At 38.3% G+C, this 20,812-nt stretch overlaps 1 protein-coding gene across 1 annotated transcript; it reads left to right on the top strand.

Annotated features, from left to right (window-relative positions):
• The first annotated feature begins 382 nt into the window (after positions 1-382).
• LOC101899723 (F-box only protein 39) lies at positions 383-15,596 on the top strand. Its single transcript, XM_059127620.1, has 6 exons — positions 383-1,544; positions 12,380-12,531; positions 12,599-13,192; positions 13,253-13,522; positions 15,027-15,191; positions 15,257-15,596. The coding sequence occupies exons 1-6, from the start codon at positions 1,469-1,471 to the stop codon at positions 15,533-15,535; spliced, it is 1,536 nt and encodes a 511-aa protein (XP_058983603.1). The 5' UTR covers positions 383-1,468; the 3' UTR covers positions 15,536-15,596.
• Positions 15,597-20,812: the final 5,216 nt, after the last annotated feature.

Genomic DNA, 20,812 nt, shown 5'->3' with positions numbered 1-20,812 from the left:
AAATGCGACCTGCATTTTGTTCACAAAAATAGATAGACAGACAAGCATACATCGAATCAGAAAGTAATTCTATGAAGGTTCCCAAAGGTCACTATAGATCTATTTAGCTTCCTTCTCCTCCTTCCCTTACTACTATATGGGGTAGGGTATAAAAAACCCCTGCCAAAAAAATAAAACTAATACAAATAGTTACTATTTTTTATAAAACTTAATACTTTTTATCTAAATATTGATACAATTTTTCCCCCAACACGAAACTTAAGCGTTGACATGACATATTATCCCCTGACAACCTCTGACGTCAATTATTGGCTTGGGCCATTTGTAAAGTCATGTCAGACATAGACAATAATTTACCGCAAAATATGAACCCTTCATAAAACGCCCCCTAAAAAAATAGAAAAAAATATATATGGGGCAGCACGTGCTTGGGCCGATTTCAAAAAATGATCCGGAGAATACAAAACCAACAACAACCACCCAAATGGAGAAATGACAAAAACCACAACAAAACGCATAAAATTACAAAACAATATAAACAAAGAAGATGCCAAAGCAAAACATTGAATGGGAAATTAGATGAAATGTCAACAATGATGAGAGAGATGTGGTGAAAGAACAACAACAACAACAACAAAAAATGAAAAACTAAAAAAAACTATTCTATGGTGAGGATGATCGGCAGACAGCTGATCGAACGGTTGATGGTTCGAAAAAAAAACGGGCAAAACAAAAATACATTTTCAAAACAGAGAAGAAAAAGAAAACAAAATTTCAAAAAAAAAAAACCGCAGAAGAAAATCTTAATTTTTGAGGTGAAAAAAAGCCACCATCAATGTGTGTGTGTGAGTGAGAGAGAGAGGGGAAAGAAAGGCGACAATTTACTTGGTGGAAATTTCGAAAAGCCAGAACAAAAAAAAAACACGGCAAACTAAACATTTTTGTAAATGTTTCAAAATTTATTTTTAAAATAAACGCTTTTTTTTACGCTCATCTCAGGAGCAGAGAGAAGACACACACAGCAAAATCTCATTTCAAAATCCCCCTAATGCCATGGTAAAAAATCACAACATCTTGTGTCTGATTTTGAGAAAACTAGAGCAAAAAACGCTAAATGATTTTGAAAATCAAAAGAAAAACAACGGTGAAAATTTGTGCTCAGAGATTTTGAATTTGGCAGTCGAATTTTTGCAGCGGTACGTTTAAGTTATCCGAAACAAGAAAGTGCGGCCAAAAAGACTCGTGTGCCAGTTTTTTTTCAAACCAAAAAAAAGAGAAAAGCAAATGAATGGGAAAATTTGAAAATTTAAAATAGCCTGAAAAATTAACGAAAAAAAAGCGAAGGAAAAAATCCAATTACCCATGTGAACCTGTGAAAATTTAAGCGAAAAATATTCAAAATCCCAAAAAAATTAAAAAAAAAAATTAAAAATTTACCCGGAGTCCTGCTTGAGTTTTCAAACCAAAAATGGCTACTTTGGCTTTACGCACGGGAAAGGAAATCATGCACAATGCCGGCTGGGTACTGGATGAAAATGAAGAAGGTAGTTGGAAATAATTGAAAATGAATTCTCGTGGAAAACACATTTTCAATTCTATAATTTTCTAAATTTCGAATATTATAGTAATGAAAATTAAATAATATATTCGAAATATATATTATTATCAAATTTATTTTTATTGCGTAAAACAAATTTTGAAAAAAGCGAAAAGTTTTCTCTTGTTCTTTTCGTTTTGTCTTTTATTTACGAAACAAAACGAAAACACACGAGTTCTTGTTCATTTATTTTGATTTATTTATTCCCACTTTTTGCCGTGTTTAGACAAAATGTCGTGTGTTTTTGTTTAGATTTAGTTGAATTTATTTTTTGTATTTGTATTAGTAATAAAATTGCATATAGATTAAAATTAATATACAATATTTGAAAATGATTTTGAAAAAATAAAAACGTAAAATCGGCAAATCACTACTCATGCTGCAAATGAGTTAATATGGAAGGATGCATTTTTGTTGGGAATTTTTATATCCTACACCAAAAGAGGGAGAGAAGGGGGAGGGGTAATTAAATTGCTAATTTCTTTTAAAATACCTCGATATATTTGTCTGAGACCTCGGTAAAGGATATACATTTCTCAAAACAATAAAATTTTAATGCGATTTATTTATGTACATCCGCCTTTCTATCCGATTTTCTATCTGCCTCTCAGTATACAGGGTGAGATAAAACAATTAAAAAATGCTGTAAGTTCGGCCGGGCCGAACTTTGAATACCCTCCACCATTTGGAACGAATTTGGCAATTCTCAAAAACAATAAAATCCGTTAAAAATTCTGTTAAAATATTAAAAATACCGAATTTAGCTGTTATATTAGGGTGTATACGACGACGTGGACCTGCATAGGCAAATTTTGTCATAAGCTGTTGCAATATTCAAATGCGAAACCTGAAAAAAAAAATTGTTTATAATGTAGCTAAAATTATCAAAATACCGAATATAGGGAGGTACCACGCGGACCTGCACAGACAATTTTCTGGCATAGGCAGTAGCATTCATTACTAACTTCAAATACAAAATTTGAAATAATTCCGGAAAATAATTTCGCTAAAATTTTCAAAATACCGAACATCGGAAGGTACCGTTAAAAGGCTGCCGTGGACCTACATGGCTCATTTTCTGTCTTAGACTGTAGTATGTATTACGAATTTTAAATACCAAATTTGAAATAGTTCCGGTACATGATGTCTCTAAAATCATCAAAATACCGAATATCGAGAGGTACAGTTATATGGGGGCTATACGAAGACGTGAACCTACATGGCCCATTTCCTGTCATGGACTGTAGTATCCATTACGAGCTTCAAATGCCAATTTTGAAACAATTTCGGTGAATAATGTCGCTAAAATCATCAAAATACCGAATATCGGGAGGTACTATTATATGGAGGCTATACCAAAACGTGGACCTGCATAGACAATTTTCTGTCATAGGCTGTAGTATTCATTACGAACTTCAAATACCAAATTTGAAATAGTTCCGGTAAATAATGTCGCTAAAATCATCAAAATACCGAATATCGGGAGGTACCATTATATAGGAGCTATACGAAGACGTGGACCTACATCACCCATTTTCAATACCAAAAGTCCTGCAGACATAATACACATTTTAGTAAAATTTTATAAAACTATTTCATTTCTTTCGGAAGCTAAAGTGATTTCCACAGACGGACGGATATCGCAAAATCGACATAGAATTTAATGCTGATCAAGAATATATATACTTTGTGGGGTGCAACGGTTAATTTCGAGGTGTTACAAATGTAATGACAAACTTAATATACCCTCCATACTATGGTGGAGGGTATAAAAACTGCAACAAACTCAAACGCTATAATTTCTACGAATTTTAATTTTTATCGAATGAAAGCAAAAAATGTCGGAAATAGGATTAAACTTTAGAATACGTTTAGATTTGTTCAAATTGGTCACCTTTGGCACGAATTATGGCCTTCAAACGGCCAATGAACCCGTCACAATGAAACCCGAATGTTGCTCTGCGGTATTTTGGCCCATTCCCGGCGAAGCGCTTGCTTGAGGTGATCGACACTTCGGTATTTTTTAGTGCCAACCTTGCTTTCCAAAATACTCCAGACACGGATTAGTATCCGGAGATTTTGGTGGCCATTATGCGCTGGAAATGCATCGGGGAACCTCATTTTGTAACCATTCTTGGGTGGCTCCTGCGGAGTGCGATGGTGCTGAGTCCTGTTGGAATGTCCAAGGTCTACGACCAAAACGTTTGCGTGTCCAAGGCTTTAAGACACCCGGAGAGCGACCATCGGCTATTATGGCGGCCCACACCATCACCATGGCCGGCGATTGAGTTCTGCTGACTGGTGGCGAACCGAAGGTGCACATTTTCAGCTGACCTCTTTGGCAAGTAAACACGATCATTTTGTTTGTTGACATCGAATGTTTTCTCATCGGAGAAAACCAAATTCGGCAGTTCACCACTTTCGGCTAAGCAAAGCAACTCTTTAGCTCTTTTGAGTCTATTTTCTTTCTGTTGCGGTGTAAGTTCTTGCACTTTTTGGAAATTTTAATGGCTTTACCCCTAGCTCATTTTTTAATATTTGCCGAATGGAAGGAGGAATATTCAGTTCACGAGCCATTTTTCAGCCACTGCAACGGGGGTTTCGATCAAGTCGCTTCTATACTTTTCGAACCATTTCTGCTGATGTTGCTATTTTCTTCCGTCCACTTCCTTGACGTCGAGCTACGCTAGCAGAATCACGGTAATGAGCGATGGTACGAGACACAAAAGATTTATTCACATTTAAATGCTGGAGTGCTCTATCGATAGCCACTTGTGGTTTTCCAGCCAAATATAAAGAAATCACACCATCGCGCTTAATTTCCATCACAAATAACTTTTGTGTCTGGAAAACTCTCACCAAAATGCTTTTGTACGCTTGTAAACAATATAATGAACTGTCACTGGAATAATTTTAACAGCTGTCGGACGAGTGGCTTAGAAATGACAGCAGTCTGAAGTTGGTTGCAGTTTTTTCATCTCACCCTGTATGAAAGCTATATCCAAATCATATCCAATCTTCATTATGAATGTGAGGGACCTAAACACCAAATCGGATGAAACATACATATGGGAGCTAAGGTCCGTTACGATAAATTCCGAATTTAACTAGAGCCACGAATTTAACAGAGAAAATAACATAGCTATGTTAACTTAACAGAGCTACATAAAAATTGTTTTTTCCTTAATATTTTTGATTTTTAATTACTTATCGTATAAAAACGCTTACAAAATGCATTATATAATCATAATTAAATTATATTCCAAAGATAGTAAGGCAACATACACCTATTAACTCGTAGCACAATACTATGTGCCAGGACAATTTTACACCAAACTGTGCCTTCCAGGACAATTCTGCCGGCACAATATGGGTATCTGCGGAAAGCTTATGAAGTCTACTATCCATTGGCATTAACAAAATTATAGGAAGGTCCGGCCAGTTCCGAGGTATATGGTCATTTCTGGAGGTATCCTTGGAACAGGATAACTCCATTGGCCAATATGTCTTCCAGGACAATTCTGCCGGCACAATATGGGTATCTACGGAAAGCTTATGAAGTCTACTATCCATTGGCATTAACAAAATTATAGGAAGGTCCGGCCAGTTCCGAGGTATATGGTCATTTCTGGAGGTATCCTTGGAACAGGATAACTCCATTGGCCAATATGTCTTCCAGGACAATTCTGCCGGCACAATATGGGTATCTACGGAAAGCTTATGAAGTCTACTATCCATTGGCATTAACAAAATTATAGGAAGGTCCGGCCAGTTCCGAGGTATATGGTCATTTCTGGAGGTATCCTTGGAACAGGATAACTCCATTGGCCAATATGCCTTCCAGGACAATTCTGCCGGCACAATATGGGTATCTACGGAAAGCTTATGAAGTCTACTATCCATTGGCATTAACAAAATTATAGGAAGGTCCGGCCAGTTCCGAGGTATATGGTCATTTCTGGAGGTATCCTTGGAACAGGATAACTCCATTGGCCAATATGCCTTCCAGGACAATTCTGCCGGCACAATATGGGTATCTACGGAAAGCTTATGAAGTCTACTATCCATTGGCATTAACAAAATTATAGGAAGGTCCGGCCAGTTCCGAGGTATATGGTCATTTCTGGAGGTATCCTTGGAACAGGATAACTCCATTGGCCAATATGCCTTCCAGGACAATTCTGCCGGCACAATATGGGTATCTACGGAAAGCTTATGAAGTCTACTATCCATTGGCATTAACAAAATTATAGGAAGGTCCGGCCAGTTCCGAGGTATATGGTCATTTCTGGAGGTATCCTTGGAACAGGATAACTCCATTGGCCAATATGCCTTCCAGGACAATTCTGCCGGCACAATATGGGTATCTACGGAAAGCTTATGAAGTCTACTATCCATTGGCATTAACAAAATTATAGGAAGGTCCGGCCAGTTCCGAGGTATATGGTCATTTCTGGAGGTATCCTTGGAACAGGATAACTCCATTGGCCAATATGTCTTCCAGGACAATTCTGCCGGCACAATATGGGTATCTACGGAAAGCTTATGAAGTCTACTATCCATTGGCATTAACAAAATTATAGGAAGGTCCGGCCAGTTCCGAGGTATATGGTCATTTCTGGAGGTATCCTTGGAACAGGATAACTCCATTGGCCAATATGCCTTCCAGGACAATTCTGCCGGCACAATATGGGTATCTACGGAAAGCTTATGAAGTCTACTATCCATTGGCATTAACAAAATTATAGGAAGGTCCGGCCAGTTCCGAGGTATATGGTCATTTCTGGAGGTATCCTTGGAACAGGATAACTCCATTGGCCAATATGCCTTCCAGGACAATTCTGCCGGCACAATATGGGTATCTACGGAAAGCTTATGAAGTCTACTATCCATTGGCATTAACAAAATTATAGGAAGGTCCGGCCAGTTCCGAGGTATATGGTCATTTCTGGAGGTATCCTTGGAACAGGATAACTCCATTGGCCAATATGCCTTCCAGGACAATTCTGCCGGCACAATATGGGTATCTACGGAAAGCTTATGAAGTCTACTATCCATTGGCATTAACAAAATTATAGGAAGGTCCGGCCAGTTCCGAGGTATATGGTCATTTCTGGAGGTATCCTTGGAACAGGATAACTCCATTGGCCAATATGCCTTCCAGGACAATTCTGCCGGCACAATATGGGTATCTACGGAAAGCTTATGAAGTCTACTATCCATTGGCATTAACAAAATTATAGGAAGGTCCGGCCAGTTCCGAGGTATATGGTCATTTCTGGAGGTATCCTTGGAACAGGATAACTCCATTGGCCAATATGCCTTCCAGGACAATTCTGCCGGCACAATATGGGTATCTACGGAAAGCTTATGAAGTCTACTATCCATTGGCATTAACAAAATTATAGGAAGGTCCGGCCAGTTCCGAGGTATATGGTCATTTCTGGAGGTATCCTTGGAACAGGATAACTCCATTGGCCAATATGTCTTCCAGGACAATTCTGCCGGCACAATATGGGTATCTACGGAAAGCTTATGAAGTCTACTATCCATTGGCATTAACAAAATTATAGGAAGGTCCGGCCAGTTCCGAGGTATATGGTCATTTCTGGAGGTATCCTTGGAACAGGATAACTCCATTGGCCAATATGCCTTCCAGGACAATTCTGCCGGCACAATATGGGTATCTACGGAAAGCTTATGAAGTCTACTATCCATTGGCATTAACAAAATTATAGGAAGGTCCGGCCAGTTCCGAGGTATATGGTCATTTCTGGAGGTATCCTTGGAACAGGATAACTCCATTGGCCAATATGCCTTCCAGGACAATTCTGCCGGCACAATATGGGTATCTACGGAAAGCTTATGAAGTCTACTATCCATTGGCATTAACAAAATTATAGGAAGGTCCGGTCAGTTCCGAGGTATATGGTCATTTCTGGAGGTATCCTTGGAACAGGATAACTCCATTGGCCAATATGCCTTCCAGGACAATTCTGCCGGCACAATATGGGTATCTACGGAAAGCTTATGAAGTCTACTATCCATTGGCATTAACAAAATTATAGGAAGGTCCGGCCAGTTCCGAGGTATATGGTCATTTCTGGAGGTATCCTTGGAACAGGATAACTCCATTGGCCAATATGTCTTCCAGGACAATTCTGCCGGCACAATATGGGTATCTACGGAAAGCTTATGAAGTCTACTATCCATTGGCATTAACAAAATTATAGGAAGGTCCGGCCAGTTCCGAGGTATATGGTCATTTCTGGAGTTATCCTGTTCCAAGGATACCTCCAGAAATGACCATATACCTCGGAACTGGCCGGACCTTCCTATAATTTTGTTAATGCCAATGGATAGTAGACTTCATAAGCTTTCCGTAGATACCCATATTGTGCCGGCAGAATTGTCCTGGAAGGCATATTGGCCAATGGAGTTATCCTGTTCCAAGGATACCTCCAGAAATGACCATATACCTCGGAACTGGCCGGACCTTCCTATAATTTTGTTAATGCCAATGGATAGTAGACTTCATAAGCTTTCCGTAGATACCCATATTGTGCCGGCAGAATTGTCCTGGAAGACATATTGGCCAATGGAGTTATCCTGTTCCAAGGATACCTCCAGAAATGACCATATACCTCGGAACTGGCCGGACCTTCCTATAATTTTGTTAATGCCAATGGATAGTAGACTTCATAAGCTTTCCGTAGATACCCATATTGTGCCGGCAGAATTGTCCTGGAAGGCATATTGGCCAATGGAGTTATCCTGTTCCAAGGATACCTCCAGAAATGACCATATACCTCGGAACTGACCGGACCTTCCTATAATTTTGTTAATGCCAATGGATAGTAGACTTCATAAGCTTTCCGTAGATACCCATATTGTGCCGGCAGAATTGTCCTGGAAGGCATATTGGCCAATGGAGTTATCCTGTTCCAAGGATACCTCCAGAAATGACCATATACCTCGGAACTGGCCGGACCTTCCTATAATTTTGTTAATGCCAATGGATAGTAGACTTCATAAGCTTTCCGTAGATACCCATATTGTGCCGGCAGAATTGTCCTGGAAGGCATATTGGCCAATGGAGTTATCCTGTTCCAAGGATACCTCCAGAAATGACCATATACCTCGGAACTGGCCGGACCTTCCTATAATTTTGTTAATGCCAATGGATAGTAGACTTCATAAGCTTTCCGTAGATACCCATATTGTGCCGGCAGAATTGTCCTGGAAGGCATATTGGCCAATGGAGTTATCCTGTTCCAAGGATACCTCCAGAAATGACCATATACCTCGGAACTGGCCGGACCTTCCTATAATTTTGTTAATGCCAATGGATAGTAGACTTCATAAGCTTTCCGTAGATACCCATATTGTGCCGGCAGAATTGTCCTGGAAGGCATATTGGCCAATGGAGTTATCCTGTTCCAAGGATACCTCCAGAAATGACCATATACCTCGGAACTGGCCGGACCTTCCTATAATTTTGTTAATGCCAATGGATAGTAGACTTCATAAGCTTTCCGTAGATACCCATATTGTGCCGGCAGAATTGTCCTGGAAGACATATTGGCCAATGGAGTTATCCTGTTCCAAGGATACCTCCAGAAATGACCATATACCTCGGAACTGGCCGGACCTTCCTATAATTTTGTTAATGCCAATGGATAGTATACTTCATAAGCTTTCCGTAGATACCCATATTGTGCCGGCAGAATTGTCCTGGAAGACATATTGGCCAATGGAGTTATCCTGTTCCAAGGATACCTCCAGAAATGACCATATACCTCGGAACTGGCCGGACCTTCCTATAATTTTGTTAATGCCAATGGATAGTAGACTTCATAAGCTTTCCGTAGATACCCATATTGTGCCGGCAGAATTGTCCTGGAAGGCATATTGGCCAATGGAGTTATCCTGTTCCAAGGATACCTCCAGAAATGACCATATACCTCGGAACTGGCCGGACCTTCCTATAATTTTGTTAATGCCAATGGATAGTAGACTTCATAAGCTTTCCGCAGATACCCATATTGTGCCGGCAGAATTGTCCTGGAAGGCACAGTTTGGTGTAAAATTGTCCTGGCACATAGTATTGTGCTACGAGTTAATAGGTGTATGTTGCCTTACTATCTTTGGAATATAATTTAATTATGATTATATAATGCATTTTGTAAGCGTTTTTATACGATAAGTAATTAAAAATCAAAAATATTAAGGAAAAAACAATTTTTATGTAGCTCTGTTAAGTTAACATAGCTATGTTATTTTCTCTGTTAAATTCGTGGCTCTAGTTAAATTCGGAATTTATCGTAACGGACCTTGGGAGCTATACTTGCTTCTAGACTGATTCCGGTCGGATGTACCAAAATTCAGATCATTTGGACTGATATTGGCCATTTGGTGCTCAATTAACCCGAAATCGCTTAAAGATATATATGGGAGTTATATCCAAATCTGAACCGATCTTTATAAAATTTGGCAAAGGTATTTCTGGGGTGTATCTGATATCTGGTACCAAATATCATTCTTGTACAGGACATATTACGAATGTGATCGGACCAAATCGGATCAAACCTATATATGGGAGCTATAGCTATATCTGAAGCGATTTTCTCCAAATTCCAAATTCTTGTTTCTAGACTAAATTTAGTCGGATTTATCAAAATTCAGGACTGATATTGGCCATTTGGTGCACAATTAACCCGAAATCGGTTGAAGATATATATGGGAGCTATATCCAAATCTGAATCGATCTTGATAAAAACTTGGCAGAGGTATTTCTGGCCTGTTTCTGGTATCTGGTAATTAAACATCATTCTTGTGGAGTGCATATTACGAATGTGTGGGGCTTAAACACCAAATCGGATCAAACCTATATATGGCAGCTATAGCTATATCTGAAACGATTTTCTCCGAATTCGATGTTCTTGTTTCTAGACTAAATTTAGTCGGATTTATCAAAATTCAGGACTGATATTGGCCATTTGGTGCACAATTAACCCGAAATCGATTAAAGATATATGTATATGGGAGCTATATCCAAGTTTGGACCGATTCTCACCAAAGGTTTGACCTTGGGCTAAACAAATATTGTTTGAAAAATTTCATTTCAATCGGATAATAAATGCAACCTGCATTTTGTTCACATGAATACATGGACTGACGGACGAATAGAGTAACTATAGGTCTATCTCTCTTCCTTCTCCATGTTACAAACAAACGTACAAAGACATAATACCCTTACCGCTATGTAGTGTAGGGTATAAAAATCGTGGATTTAAAAATGAACCGTAGGTTAAAAAATTCGTGGATTTTAAAAAACATCGTGGATTAAAAAAAGCATGGATTTAAAAAATGTGGATTTAAAAAAAAATCTTAAATTTAAAAAAAAGAGTCGTGGATTCAGAAAAAATCTTGGATTTAAAAAAACGTGATTTTTAAAAAAAGAGTCGAAGATTTAAAAAAATCGTGGATTTAAAAAAATCGTGATTTTTTAAAAAAAGAGTCGTGGATTTAATAAAATAGTGGATTTAAAAATCGTGGATTTAAAAAAAAAATCGTGATTTAAAAACATTGTGAATTTTTAAAAAAGAGTCGTGGATTTAGAAAAAATCTTGGATTTAAAAAAAAAACGTGAATTTTTAAAAAAGAATCGTGGATTTAAAATAATCGTGGATTTAAAAAAATCGTGAATTTTTAAAAAAAAGAGTCGTGGATTTAACAGAATAGTGGATTTAAAAATCGTGGATTTAAAAAAAAAAATCGTGAATTTAAAAAAAATCGTGAATTTAAAAACATTGTGAATTTTTAAAAAAGAGTTGTGGATTTAGAAAAAATCTTGGATTTAAAAAAAAAAACGTGAATTTTTAAAAAAGAGTCGTGGATTTAAAATAATCGTGGATTTAAAAAAATCGTGAATTTTTAAAAAAAGAGTCGTGAGTTTTTAAAAAAGAGTCGTGAATTTTTAAAAAAGAGAATCGTGGATTTAAAAAATTCGTGGATTTAAAAAATCGTGAATGTTTAAAAGAGAGTCGTGGATTTAAAAATATCGTGGATTTAAAAAAATCGTAGATTTAAAAAAATCGTGGATTTAAAAAAATCGTGGATTAAAAAAAAAAAATCGCGAATTTAAAAACGTTGTGAATTTTAAAAAAAGAGTCATGAATTTAGAAAAAATCTTGGATTTAAAAAAAAATCGTGAATTTAATATAAATCGTGGATTTTAAAAAGTCGTGAATTTTTAAAAATAGAGTCGTGGATTTAAAAAAATTGTGGATTTAAGAAAATCGTGGATTTAAAAACAATCGTGAATTAAAAAAAATCGTGAATTTTAAAAAAAAAGAGTCGTGGATTTAAATAAATCGTGGATTAAAAAAAATCGTGAATTTTAAAAAAAAAATTCATGGATTTTTAAAAAATAAAAATGGATTTAAAAAAATCGGGGATTTAAATATAAATTGAAGGATCCCTTGATAAAAATCCATGGTGTCTTAAGAATAATTTGTGAAAAAAATATTATTTGTTTTACAAAATTTCTACGAAACCTCCGACTAGTTGAGTATTTTAATTATTTCATAACCTCCTTTTTTTAACCCAACAAAATGTATCTGTTTTCCACAAAAAAGAAAAAACTCCCAAACAGGAGTATTTTAAGGATTTTCTGGCCAAAAAATGGAAACAATTCCACTTAGACAGAAAACCTCTCCCTTCTAAAAATAGATCAACATTTATTAACTCCTCACAAATTTCTTCCATTTTACTCCTCAGCCTGCTACATAGACATTGTGAACGATGACGATAATAAATCAGATGTTGATGATGAAAATCGGGTCTACTCACAGTGGAATAATTTGCCAGATTTAGTTCTAGAACAAGTCTTTACATATCTCAAGCCAAGGGAACGGTACTATGCAAGTTTGGTAAGTTTGGTGGACATATCCCTCAAAACAAAATTAAATAACATTTCGTCCCTAAATTTACTCCCAGGTTTGTAAACAATGGCATCGGGCCTTCTATCTGCCCACGGTTTGGAATAACTTCCTTGTCGATGATTGCACACTGACGCGGCAGAAATACAATTACTACTCAGGTTGGCAATACTGTCTCGATCACATGCGTACGCAAAATTGTCTAGCACGCATTGGGCGCCATTTGCGGGGCCTGGAATTTCGTCCGGAAATTTCATTCAATAACATTTATCAATTTATGACTCTGCTAACGTGGAGCATTAGCCGGGGTTTGGAACCTGACGGGCCCAAGGATATGAAGGGCATGGGGGCACGTATACGTTCCTTGGTCTATATTTTTCCCTGCAACATGGCCCAGGCAAATGATCCGGAGGGCATAAAGCTGTTCGGAACTGGTGGCCAGCTACTGAAGGGCCTAAAAGATCTCCTCTCAAAGTTGACAAATTTGCGAACCCTAAAACTGGTGGATTTTGTGCTGGAGCGTTATGAGGCTAAACATTTGCTGGACGAGGTGTTGGATGCGTGCTGTACGAAAATGCGGGTATTGAATTTGGTCAATGTCACCTCGCTACATTGTCCCATCATGCATGTGGGGCTGTTTTTGAATTTACAGGTGAGGGGAAAGGATTTTGAAAAAAAAATTTTAAATTAAAATATTCTCCTTTCTCTTTAGGAATTGACAATTTCTCCCCAAAATATTGACGATGATGTCCTGATGCTGTTGGCCGACACCAAATTGAAACATTTACATTTGTTACAAAACTGTTATACCATCTCCTACCTGGCCATATCCCATTGCAGTGTCAAGGCATGGCGCATGGTTAAACGTGATAATCCTGGTTTGAAGGTCCATCTGCGTCTGGAATCACTGGTCGATGGAGAGGTTGTCTTTCAGCCAGAAGCTCCGGTGTACAGCATAACATATAGGACGCCGAAAACAATGGTGAGTTTTACTGCTCTTCTATGAGAGAAGACCAACTGCTCTTCTATGAGAGAAGACCAACTGCTCTTCTATGAGAGAAGACCAACTGCTCTTCTATGAGAGAAGACCAACAGCTCTTCTATGAGAGAAGACCAACAGCTCTTCTATGAGAGAAGACCAACAGCTCTTCTATGAGAGAAGACCAACAGCTCTTCTATGAGAGAAGACCAACAGCTCTTCTATGAGAGAAGACCAACAGCTCTTCTATGAGAGAAGACCAACAGCTCTTCTATGAGAGAAGACCAACAGCTCTTCTATGAGAGAAGACCAACAGCTCTTCTATGAGAGAAGACCAACAGCTCTTCTATGAGAGAAGACCAACAGCTCTTCTATGAGAGAAGACCAACAGCTCTTCTATGAGAGAAGACCAACAGCTCTTCTATGAGAGAAGACCAACAGCTCTTCTATGAGAGAAGACCAACAGCTCTTCTATGAGAGAAGACCAACAGCTCTTCTATGAGAGAAGACCAACAGCTCTTCTATGAGAGAAGACCAACAGCTCTTCTATGAGAGAAGACCAACAGCTCTTCTATGAGAGAAGACCAACTGCTCTTCTCCGAGAAGGAGACCACTAATTCTTCTCAGAGAAGAAGTCCACATGATCTTCTCCGAGAAAAAGTCTTCTATGAGAGAGAAGACCAATTGCTCTTCTATGAGAGACAAGACCAATTGCTCTTCTATAAGAGACCAGATCATCTGCTCTTCTCCGAGAAGACCACCTGATCTTATCCGAGAAGAAGACCACCTGCTCTTCTCCGAGAAGAAGACCAATTTCTCTTCTCTGAGAAGACCAATTTCTCTTCTCTGAGAAGACCAATTTCTCTTCTCTGAGAAGAACATTTGTGCTCTACTATGAGAGAAGGCCATTTGTGCTTTTCTATGAGAGAAGACCATTTGAGCTGTTCTATGACAGAAGACCATTTGTGCTCTTCTCCGAGAAGAAGACTATTTGAGGACTTCTCCGAGAAAAAGACCATTCGAGGTCTTCTCCGAGAAGAAGACCATTTGTGCTCTTCTCCGAGAAGAAGACTATTTGAGGTCTTCTCCGAGAAAAAGACCATTCGAGGTCTTCTCCAAGAAGAAGACCATTTGTGCTCTTCTCCGAAAAGAAGACCATTTGTGCTCTTCTCCGAAAAGATGACCATTTGTGCTCTTCTCCGAGAAGAAGACCACTTGCTCTTCTCCGAGAAGAAGACCACTTGCTCTTCTCCGAGGAGAAGACCACTTGCTCTTCTCTGAGAAGTAGATCACTTGTTCTTCTCCGAGAAGAAGACCAATTGATCTTCTCTGAGAAGTAGACCACTTGCTCTTCTCCGAGAAGAAGACCAATTACTCTTCTCCGAGAATACGATCTGCTCTTCTCTGAGAGAAACACATCTGCTTTTCTCTGAAAGCATTAAGTCCTGTTCTATAAGAAGCTCAATTAGTGGTGTTTTCCTTTTCTTCTCTCTTTTGTTTTTTCCAGATCCATCCCGACACCGTCATCAAAATGGTTGATCATTACAAAAACACCCTGGCCATTTATGGTTTTGAAATGCTTCCGAAATTCTCTAGTCCCAAATCATTTCATAATCGTATCGATTCTCTGATGCTGCTCATGTGTAGACAGTGTTATAATCTGCACACATTGGTAATAATGGCGCCCAATGTGATTTAATTTATTTTTAAAATAATATTTCTTCATTGCCCTTCCAGGTGATTCGTGAAAAAGTCTCCACCTCCACAGTCCTGCTGATAGCCAGAACGGCCAAAAATCTACGCCGCCTTCATGTCCGCCGTTTTGCCACCATCATACGCTGCGATTGGCCACGCCACCCTGAATGGTCAGATGAGTTTCACATATGGCTAAGACGTTCCTGCCGCACCTATGAGGCCGTCGAACGTGAGGTGTCACAAATTTTAGGCTATAAATGGCACTTCCTGAGTGATCAAGAATTCAAGGCGGTCACGGTGGATGTTAAAAATGAATGGTGAAAAATAGGAAACCAAAAAAATTACGAGGAAAAGAAAGAAATAAAGTGAAATGTGATAACAATTTTTAAAGTTAGAATAAGGAGAGGAGGAGTTGTTTTTTCATTTGGGGAACTGAGAGGGAGAGAGAAGTGGAGAGAGAAAGAGGAAGTGAGGAAGATACAAATCTGAGACAAATTTCTTAAGCTGTCATTAGTCTTCTATGTGTAGAAGAACATCGTTGCTCTTTTCTCCATGGAAGACCTTAGCGGGTCTCTCTTAGCAGAAGACCTCATTGGTCTTCCCTCCACACAGAAAACATCATTGGTCATAAATATTGAAAACTTGAGTTCTACTTGAAGGGGAAATTTTTGTTTGAAACAATGTGCCAAGCACTTAAATAAGTTCGGAAATTTTCTTCTCTAGCTAAATTTTTGATAACTCATGGTAGCTCTCAAATGATTGAGCAGATTTTCGAATTTACACCCCCACATTTTATCCATATTGGCATTTAAAAAATTACATCTGAAATTCCATAGACACATTAATTAGGATTCATTCACTAGAAATGTTGGGAATTTCCCTTTGCTAATCGTTGTGTTCTTCCCATAAATAGTTCTGCAATATTTACAAAGATGACAAATCAAAAAACAAACTGTTTTCAAATTTCCATAGCAAAATTTCATAATTAAGAATTTTTCAATAAATCATTTTTTTTTTTTTAAACTTCCACACCTCATTGGGGTATAAAAATATTGTAACTTTCAATTAACACCACAGTTTCAAATCATCGCTTACTCGGTTGAGATCCACAAGTTAAGTAATGAAGATCTCAAAGTTGGCAGTGTTGCTCCTAACATTTCTTATTGCAATGGCTTTGATGCCGGAAAGCGAGGCTACCTTTAGGCGCAGGGTGGTAGTTATCAAACCAATTCCAGTCTATCCACCACCGCCGCCGCCACACTTCCATCGTCCCCATCACCATCATCATCATGGATTTCATGGACCACCACACCATGGAGGTTTTGGATATATATAAGAAATTGTATATTTGATGTGGCGCCCAACGTATATTTGCAAGGACTTCGGATACATTTTTGTGAAAATCTAAATAAAACCTATATTATTTTTATACCCGTTTATATTTAAAAGCAAATCTGGATGTTTTATTGCATTGTACCAGTTTAAGCCATTGGAACAATTTTATTTCATTGAAAGGAAAAACTGTAGGGTTTCGTACAATTAACCAAAATATGATTTCATTTATGTACGCGGAATAATATATGCACCGTTTAACTATTTTTACTGCACTAGGTAGCCCCCATGAACATTCTTGGCAGGGGCAAAAATTTATATAAAATATAATAAAAATATGAAGAAGTAAGAACCCTTTAAGTTCAGCCGGGCTGAACTTTGGATACCCTTCACCATACGGAACGAATTTGGCAATTAAAAAAATAAAATCCGTTAAAAATTCTGTTTAAATCTTAAAAATACCGAATGTAGCCGTTATATTAGGGTCTATACGACGACATGGACCTGCATTCTGTGAATAATGTCGCTGAAATCATCAAAGTACCGAATATCGGGGGGTACCGTTATATGGGAGCTATACCAAAACGTGGACCTGCACAGAAAATTTTCTGTCATAGGCTGTAGTACCCATTACGAACTTCAAACACGAAATTTCATACAATTTCGGTGAACATTGTACCTAAAATCGTGAAAATACCGATTATAGGTAGGTACTGATATATGGGGCCTATACGAAGACGTGGACCTGCACAGACAATTTTTTGCCTTAGGCTGTAGTACCCATTACGAACTTCAAATACCAAATTTGAAACAATTCCGGTGAATAATGTCGCTAAAATCATTAAAGTACCGAATATCGGGAGGTACCGTTATATGGAGGCTATACGAAGACGTGAACCTGCACAGACAATTTTCTGCCATGGACCATAGTATCCATTACGAACTTCAAATACCAAATTTAAAACAATTCCGGAGAATAATGTCGCTTAAATCATCAAAATACCGAATATCGGGTGGTGCCGTTATATGGGGGCTATACGAAGACGTAGACCTGCACAGACAATTTACTGTCTTAGGCTGTAGTCTCCATTACGAACTTCAAATACCAAATTTGAAACAATTCCGGAGAATAATGTCGCTAAAATCATCAAAATATCGAATATCGGGAGGTACCGCTATTTGGGGGCTATACGAATTCGTGGACCTGCACAGACAATTTTCTGTCATAGGCTGTAATATCCATTACGAACTTCAAATACCAAATTTGAAACAATTCCGGTGAATAATGTCGCTAAACTCAAACGAAATGACAAACTTAATATAACCTCCATACTATGGTGGAGGGTATAAAAATTAAAATAGATCTAAGAGAACTGACATTTTTAGAGAAAAGAAGTTAAGTTATAGCACCCAGGAAACTTCTCCATCTTTCCAGCCGGTCTCTATTGAACGACGCACCTCCTTTGTCTGCCGGCTTCAATTTCCAGGCTGAATCCTTTTTATGGGTCGTCTACTCTCTGTAGCCAAAGTTGTCATACTTCTCTGGCAGCGCCATCTTACAGACCTTGGACAATTTATCGTTCTAGCGTTCACAATTTCCTGTCACTCCGAATCGTATTTGACTCTTTGCACCACTTCCACCAGGCATCACAACTTGAGCTTTCTTCAGCATATTATTATTCCAGCGATGCAGACTGCACTATTCTTCTTCGTCTTCACCTCGCTGACGAACAGTTCACGTTTACCTTCCGTCTTTTCCACTTCGATTTTTTAGTGGTTGATACCTGCCCATTCAAGTCTCCAGAACTTGATTCTTCTCCCTCCTCAAGTACTCCAACTTAAGTAATGGAATCTTTAATATGGACCTCTTTCACCATCTTATTTTGTTATTGAGCGGCCAATTCATTGGCCTCGATTTGGGATGTTTTGAATGCCTTCTGCGATATGAGCAAATCTTCTTTTAGTTGCAATATGTCAGCCTCCAACAAGATATCCTTCTATCTTTTCCCTCTCTAGGCAGGCAAACCGTCACCATCGGTTTTTAGCTGCAAGTCGTGCTCTCTTTGAACAAAACAACTCATCAGTAAGTTCTCTTATTACCGCTAATTTTATAGCCAATTCATCGACCTCGATATCGGATGTTTTGAATGCCTTCTGAGATATAAGCAAATCTTCTTTTAGTTGTAATATATCAGCCTCTTACAAACATGTCCTTCAATATTTTCACTCTCTAGCTTCTAGCTTTGCAGCCAACGCCTCATGTTCGGTTTCAGCTGCAAGTAGTGTTCTCTTTGAACAAGATAACTCATCAGTAAGTTCTCTTATTACTGCCTTTAAAGCCTTGCGCTTGCGTTCTGCCTCCTGGTTATCCGCTCATAATTTGTCTCTAATTTCCTCGGCAACACACAGAGCCTTTTTGACTTTCTCTTTCAAATTCGTGACAAGTATGAAGGCATCTTTCTTTTCGTTTTTGTCCAATTCGGATGTTATGTCGACGACTTGTTTCTTCAAGCAACTAACTTCCTTTTCCAAAGAATTTACGTTGAGATTTATTTGAACTCTTACTGCATGCCATCTTTCCTCAGCAGCCACCAATTCGGACTCGAGTTCCTTTGCTTAATTTTGTAGGACACAACCTTCATAGTCATTAACATCATCCGTCAATTTTAAGTCTCTTTAAAACTTGACATTTTATATCTGGAACCCTTCTTTAAGAGCAAAGTTGGCATCTATAGCAAACCTTCAGTCTATTTATTTTCGTTGATAGTAACTCCGCCATTTCACGCTTTGATTCCTCTAATAAGCTTTAGCTTTCTTTTCACCGGCCACCAATTCGGAATTGAGTTCCTGCACTTGATTTTGCAGGACACGGTATTTAATTTTATTCTCACCATCTTGCAACTTTAGGACTCGTTGAACCTATTCGTTTCTTTAAGGTCATCATTGGCAAATATAGCAACCTTCAGCCTATACTCAAACTTCATGTTCGTAGTTCCGCCGTTTTACGCTTTGCTTCCTCTAATAGCTGGGCATATTTATTGGACACAAATTTCGCTTAAGCTCTCTTCTCAGCATCCACCATTTCGGTATTGAGTTCCTGCACTTGATTTTGCAGGACAGGGTATTTACTTTCATTCTCACTATCCTTCAACTTTAGATCTTTTTCAACCTGTACATTTAATATATCTGCAACATATATCCAAGGCCAACACAGATATCTAGAGCAACCTTCAGACTATATTTAAGCTTTATGTTCGTAGTTCCGCAATTTCTCGCTAAGCTTCCTCTAATAAATGGGCATATTTATTAGACACATCAATAGCTTACCGTTATTTTTGGCAGCCACCAATTCGGGCTTGAGTTCCCGCACTTGATTTTACTCTCATTCTCACCATCCTTCAATTTTCGGACTGGTTGAAAACTTCAACCTTTCTTTAGGATCAACATTGACATCTATAGCAACCTATCAGCATATCCTCAAGCTTTATGTTCATTCGTATTTCCGCCATTTCACGTATTACTTTCTCTAATAACTGGGCATATTTATTAGACACAAATTAAACTTTAGCTCTCTTCTCGGCAGGCACTAATTCCGACTTGAGTTCCTGCACTTAATTTTGCACGACACGGCATTTACTCTCATTCTCAACATCCTTTAGCTTTATGTCTCGTTGAACCTGGATGTTCACAAAACTCTAACTTTTCTTTAGGGCTAACACCGTCATCTAGAGCCAACTTCTGTAGTCTGCAGCTTTATGTTTGTTGTTCCGCCATTTCTTGCTTTGCTTCCTCTAATAACTGGGCATATTTAATAGACACAAATTTAGCTTGAGCTCTCTTCTCAGCGGGAACCAATTCGGACTTGAGTTCCTGCACTCAATTTTGCACGACACGGCACTTACTCTCATTCTCAACTTTAGGTCTCATTGAACCTGGACGTTCAATATCTGAAACCTTTCTTTAATGCAACACTGGTATTTAGAGCAACCTTCAGACTATATTCAAGCTTTATGTTCGTAGTTCCGCCATTTTTCGCTTTGCTTCCTCTAATAACTGGGCATATTTATTAGATACATCAATAGCTTAGCATTATTTTTAGCAGCCACGAATTCGGACTTGAGTTCCCGTACTTGATTTTGCAGGAAACGTTATTTAATTTTATTCTCACCATCCTTAAGCTTTAGGTCTCATTGAACCAAAACTGCAACTTTTTTTAGGGCCAACATTGGCATCTACAGCAAACTTCAGTCTATCCTCACTATATGT

Source organism: Musca domestica, unplaced genomic scaffold, assembly GCF_030504385.1.
Source record: "Musca domestica strain aabys unplaced genomic scaffold, Musca_domestica.polishedcontigs.V.1.1 46, whole genome shotgun sequence".
Taxonomy (NCBI): domain Eukaryota; kingdom Metazoa; phylum Arthropoda; class Insecta; order Diptera; family Muscidae; genus Musca; species Musca domestica.
Note: the sequence above shows the minus strand (reverse complement) of the source record. Positions and strands in the feature narration are given on the sequence as shown.

What these genes read in the sequence shown, in the direction of transcription:
- LOC101899723 (XM_059127620.1), top strand. Translation starts at nt 1,469, where the DNA reads ATGGCTACTTTGGCTTTACGCACGGGAAAGGAAATCATGCACAATGCC. An exon ending in AACGGTACTATGCAAGTTTG is followed by an intron (nt 12,532 to 12,598) that starts GTAAGTTTGGTG and finishes ATTTACTCCCAG; the next exon opens with GTTTGTAAACAATGGCATCG. An exon ending in GTTATAATCTGCACACATTG is followed by an intron (nt 15,192 to 15,256) that starts GTAATAATGGCG and finishes TTGCCCTTCCAG; the next exon opens with GTGATTCGTGAAAAAGTCTC.